The 5,496-nt window shown below is 46.8% G+C and overlaps 1 protein-coding gene across 3 annotated transcripts; it reads right to left on the bottom strand.

Moving 5' to 3' along the window:
* Nucleotides 1-749: 749 nt before the first annotated feature.
* Nucleotides 750-4,896, bottom strand: LOC147625547 (APETALA2-like protein 5). 3 transcript variants are annotated; one of them, XM_086817054.1, is made up of 11 exons: nt 4,633-4,896; nt 3,665-4,555; nt 3,528-3,553; nt 3,355-3,385; nt 3,130-3,217; nt 2,876-3,021; nt 2,717-2,761; nt 2,521-2,621; nt 2,212-2,426; nt 1,734-2,033; nt 750-1,513 (listed from the first exon to the last, which is right to left on the bottom strand). In XM_086817054.1, exons 2-11 carry the CDS (start codon nt 4,543-4,545, stop codon nt 1,010-1,012), a joined length of 2,337 nt encoding a protein of 778 aa, XP_086673180.1. In that variant the 5' UTR covers nt 4,546-4,555; nt 4,633-4,896; the 3' UTR covers nt 750-1,009. The 3 variants fall into 3 exon arrangements, with proteins under 3 accessions (XP_086673180.1, XP_086673181.1, XP_086673179.1); XM_086817055.1 differs by having other exon boundaries at nt 3,665-4,512; XM_086817053.1 differs by having other exon boundaries at nt 3,665-4,896.
* Between the last annotated feature and the right edge of the window lie 600 nt (nt 4,897-5,496).

Raw genomic sequence — 5,496 nt, 5'->3', positions numbered from 1 at the left:
CGGGTTTCTTAATCCATGAGAAAAGTTCATTGCACAAATGTTGCATAGGCACCAGCTTCATGTAAAATCAGAGGCTAAATGTATTGCTAAAGAGACCCCATCTGGACATCGTTACATGCACCACAGCACGAAAAGATAATGAAACAAAAGAAGGCATTCAATTAAACTATATATACTACACAAACGTAAAATCAAGTGCATATGCAAGAGGTACCCTGGGATATCATGTAAGACAATAGGGCATGTGATACACGACGCATTATGGATGGAGGGAAAGGGAGAATCACAGTCCAAAGCAAGAAGCTTCTAGGAGCCGCGGACACACATGCAAGCATCGCGCTTACCCCCTTCTGTATATGCCTAAGGGAGCAAGCTGTGCAATAATGCACACATCATACAAGGTCAAAAGCTAAGATATACCTTAATCTTTCTACAATGTAAAAATCATCACTAGAATAGCAGCATATTTAAATTTGAGAAAAAGAGAGAACGAGCATACATGGAGAACATGAAAATGGAACGCTCAAGGCTTGCTCCTCCGATGCCCAATGAAAGACCAGCTGCTTGGCAGCTGAACTTATGTCACCATGCATGCACTTTTCAAACACATGATCACACGGAGGCAGGTAGGGAGTGAAGGGAAGACCACACACACACACACACACACACACACACAACACAGCAAATTAATTTTTCTATTTTCCAATTCATATGAAATAACATATCCTACTAAGACCTACAAAGGCAGCTTGCTCAACCCAATCAATTTGATCCATTTCAGTATGCTCAACAGTAAACAAAACACGAATTGCAGATCCTGCGGAAAATTTTACAAAGTGCATGCAGCTCAGAACAAAGAATCCTAAAAGTCACCGTTAAGTTGATAATTAAGCGAGAGTTTTCCCACAGACGAGAGCTGCGGAGGATGGGATAACCGACCAAAACAAAACAAGTCCCAAAACACAACTTAACACAGCTTCTACTCTTTATTTAGTTTCATGTTTTTCATTCATACCTTCCTACCAAGGCCCAAGGAGAGACCCAGAAAATTATGCTCTTGGTTAGGGGGTATTTCTGCTCCATTGGTGTTCTCTCGTGTACTGGCTGCCTTGGATCCACTATGGGCCAGGGTAGTGTTTGCAGTAGGGTGGCCCACTTGGCCCACTCCAGCATTGTAGGCCATTGTGGCGGCGGGGGTGTTGCTATTCACTAGAGTGCGACCCACGTGGGCCAATCCTCTCTTGCACAGCCAGTCCGGGAATGCAGGCCCCCCTCCTCCTATGGGGGTGGGGGCCACCACTGCGGCCACGGCAGCAACTGCTGATGCTGTTGATGGGATGTAGGGTGAGAATCCTGATGATGCTGCAGTTGGTAGCTTGTTGGCTGCAGCCGCTGCTTCTGTGATGTTGTGGGCCTGCCATGTCCAACCATTAGATGTTGCTGCCTCCATGCTCATCGGCGCAACCGACAGTATCCCGCCTAGAGCTCCTTCCTTGTTTGGAAGGCCAGATACCTGTGGAAAATGGTCCTCAGTAATTTGGTGTTCTTGTGAGTTTACATGAGGAATGATGGTCATTGTAGAAATTTAATCGATTTATATTCTGCTAATAAGGTGATGTGCATGCATATGCACTCTTGCATTAAAATGTGATGACCATGTTGCTTTCTTAAGATGCTTACATTCACATTATCAAATAGGTGAAAACAACGAATATGCACATGAAAGTAGTTACCTTGTAAAGATTAGGATCTACTGCTGCTTCTCTAGCCAGTGCCACAGGCCGATGCAAGCCCAAAGGTGGAACATCATTGACTGTTCCCGGATAGGGTCTTTCAACATTGTACTTCAACATGTCCCTCTGTTGAATATCCAGATGAGAAAAGCCCTGGGCATAAGGGACATCTCTTGCAAGACCTTCTGCATAACCTCTCTCAGTAAATGCTGCACTTTTAATGTTGAGGAAGGCTGATGATTGAAAAGGTCGTGGTAAAAACCCATCAAGTTGTTCGTGTGTTTGGCCAACATTTCCAACCTGAAGGCAATTGGAAAACACTCATGTGACACGTACATTCATATAACATACATATGCAATAGGCATACAGCTTTCCTCTCCCATCTCTGAGGACAGGACTCAGACGAAAGCATAAAAGAGGTCAGAAATATTCCTCTTGTAATACAGGACATTCTCACTTTTGAATTGAATGCTGTACCTGCCAACTCTCTCTCGTTGCACTGGGCAATCTGTTGATAATCCCCAAGTTGTCATCACTTATTCCCGGTCTCATAGACCATGCCTCCCGCCTCTGTTGCTCTTCAAAGTTGGGTATGCCACAATGAGGCTGGAAACCAATGGGATTATTGGTCTCTTCAGGTTGCAACACTGTTCGTGCTGAGCCCAGACTTAGTTCTAGTGTCTGTTCAAGACCTGCACCAACAAATCACAATCCCATTAAGCACATAGTAAGAGATGCTTCTTCTAAGAAGCAAATTCACCCAGTTAGCTTGTACAATTGCAATACCGTTGTTGGCTTCTGCAAAGAGATCCTCTTCATACGAATTAGGGTCAAAATTTGTCACTGCCTCCCTTCCATTGCAGCGAATGGCAGCTCGGTCATATGCCCTGCACCCATTTCAAGCCTTTTTAGAAATCCCTTAGAATCTCTACATTACTTGGTCATTTGATGTTAGCTTGACGTGACAAATGTCGAGGAAGACCTTGCAGCTTCCACCTCGCTATCAAAGAGACCAAGGTAGATGTACCTGAAGATAACACAATAAACAGGCACACGCCATGAATGAAACAAGCGACCAGTTCAAGTACTGTGCCAAGTTCATACAAGCAAAGAAGGAAGTGATCAGTAAAAGGGAGCTTACTTTTTGCCAAGGAATTGCCCCATCCTTGCTTCCCAGCGCCCGCATTTGTGCAGGGTCACACCTCTAAACCTTGAACTGCCACGAGAGAAGCCCGTGCTTTGTCGGCGAAGTATGTGCACAAACTCTTCCTTTGTAAGAGAACCCATCTGCACAAAAGTAGAGATATTTGTGTGGGAAGAGGGTTTCGCCATCCATGTTCATAGAGCTCTTCTGCTCTGATGCTTTGAACTGAGTGCTATCTCATGGTTTCTTACCTGCTTCATATCATCCTCATAATCACTCAGGTTGAAGTTGATGTCCGCATCAGGACCTCGAAACTTGATGGCTGCCCTATCATAAGCCCTGATGCCGTCACACAGATGCTTTCGATGTCAGAAACTGCACTCACTTTTACACTATCCAGACTCCATGTGCCAAAGCAAACAGCAATAGTAGATATTGATAGATGTATTCTTCATAAACCTGTTTTCTACCCATACCTTGCTGCAGCATGTGCCGTGTCAAATCCACCTGGGGACAATAGTGGCCAAAGAAGATATTTATTAGCCCGGAATATGCAAAATCATACAGGCCCTGATCCTTTCCTTGAGTGAAATCAGGCAAAAAGTTGACTTATATGAGGTCCTGAATCAGGCACTGTTAAGGGACTTACCTAAATAGACCTGTTTGCCACAATCCCTGTGGGAGAGAGGTGGACAACATGAAACGGTTATTAGACAGACAGTGTGACCATGAATAATACGCATAATGCCAGACAACAGGGAGTGGGCAGAGAGTGTTCAAGCTTACCAAATGTGAGATTCCCATCTTCCAGTACGCCGGTAGAAGGTGACACCACGGTATTGAGAACTCCTGGAGCGAGGGCCTCGTCTGCTTTTCTTCATGGGTTGCACATGCACAACTTCCAGGGGGTTTCTGCGAGCAGCCGCTAATGCATCAGGCTGGCAGAAGGAGAGACCAACCCATGGAGACCTTGGGTAGAACGCCGCAGCAGCAGCAGCAGCAGCAGCAGCTCTATCAGCAGCCAAGGTGCCTGCGAGGGCCACAGGGAGGCTAACCTCAGGGGGCTTCATTGGGAAGAACTGTCTTGTCGTGGTGGCTGCCATAGCATCCGGGCCTCTTCCAAGCACATTCATCTCGGTTCCTGCGGAAACTTGCTCCGTGGTGGGCTTAGCATTCAACAGCCCCAAATCATAGCACAAAGCCTTGCTGCTGTTGCTGCTGATGAGGGCATTCCTTGATCGGCCACCATCGAAGAGGGGTAAAAGTGGGCTCCCAGTGTTGATGTTATGGCTATTTGATGAGCTCTGCCCCTCTGCCAGGTCCCGGCTTGAAGCTTCAAATTCGGGAGACAACGTCTCAGTGGCTATGGTGGCATTCACTACAGAGGACACAGATGTCCCTGAGATGTTGTCGCCGGGGATCGGGTCCTTGCTCTGCAACACTCCCTTGCCTTCCTGGTGATGAGTTTGAGGTTCGACAGGTGGAGTAACTTGGTGGGCAACCACACTCACTTCTGAGCCTACTTGTTCCGAGCTCCCAACCGCGCCGTTGTCCCCTCCTTCCTCCGTTGTCAGATCATGGACCTCTACTATGCTGCCCTTTGCTGTAGCATCCGCTCGGCCTGTAGCTGCTGTCTGTGCATCCGGCAAATAATTCAAGTCCAGCATGGTTGTGGATCTGCGAGTATGCGATCAAGAATGCATTCACAGAAAATTGGAAGAGAGGAAAGAAAGGAAGCTGTGTAAGATATTTACCCTCTAATCCAAAGACCTTCTCAAGGCCCTAGGAGAAGTCTTGTCAGTCCATTAAACAAAGGCTCCTTGGTGAGCACGGAGTCATGTGATGGGGCAGTTACTTCCCAATGCTCAGAGGTACATGGTGATTAGAGAGAGAGAGAGAGAGAGAGAGAGAGAAGGTAAGGTTGCGGGAGGGGGCTAGGGGTTCCAAACTCCAGAAGAGCCTGGCTCTGTGCGAGCATTACTGTTACCACTGCTGCTGTGGGGACAAACCAACAACAATCTGGTGAAAACCTTGGAGGTTTTCTTTGGTTAAAAGATGAGACTACCTACTACTATTCCCTCAGAGGTGACAAGCTGCTTAAGCTTCTCTTGCACTTAGGCTCCCACTACTGATCATGAGGGCATTTTGCAGCCCCCATATGATACCCAACATAGTGACAACACACAGCACAAGACAGGTTGCTTTGGAATGAGAAAGCAAAGGAAAGAAAGGGAAGGGACCTCAACCAAGAGGGCGGGCCATAGCAAGAGAGATGCCGTCCCGCACCCACTGTTACTGTTGATTTTTGTGGTTGTAGTAGTAGTTGTTGTAAGGACCCAAGTGCTGTACTATAACTCTTCCATTTCACCCACAAGCACATGAAAGCCTGATAGGAACTCACATCATGGGCTGGTTAGAGGAGAGCATGTATCTGAAAGCATGGTGGGAGAGCACAATAGGCATAGGTAGTAGGAGTAGACATGGGCATACTACTATATGGGACAACAATGCGATTCCCTCACGTTTTTCCAGCTGGGTGCACAGTCTAGTCTAACACAAACTAGGTTGCTATGAAGGGCAAACCTTAAGAAAGCAAAAAGCTTGCCTAGAGCGAGGGA

The sequence above is a fragment of the Cibotium barometz genome, chromosome 23, assembly GCF_041138505.1.
Source record: "Cibotium barometz isolate CiBa-2024 chromosome 23, ASM4113850v1, whole genome shotgun sequence".
Classification (NCBI taxonomy): Eukaryota; Viridiplantae; Streptophyta; class Polypodiopsida; order Cyatheales; family Cibotiaceae; genus Cibotium; species Cibotium barometz.
Note: the sequence above shows the minus strand (reverse complement) of the source record. Positions and strands in the feature narration are given on the sequence as shown.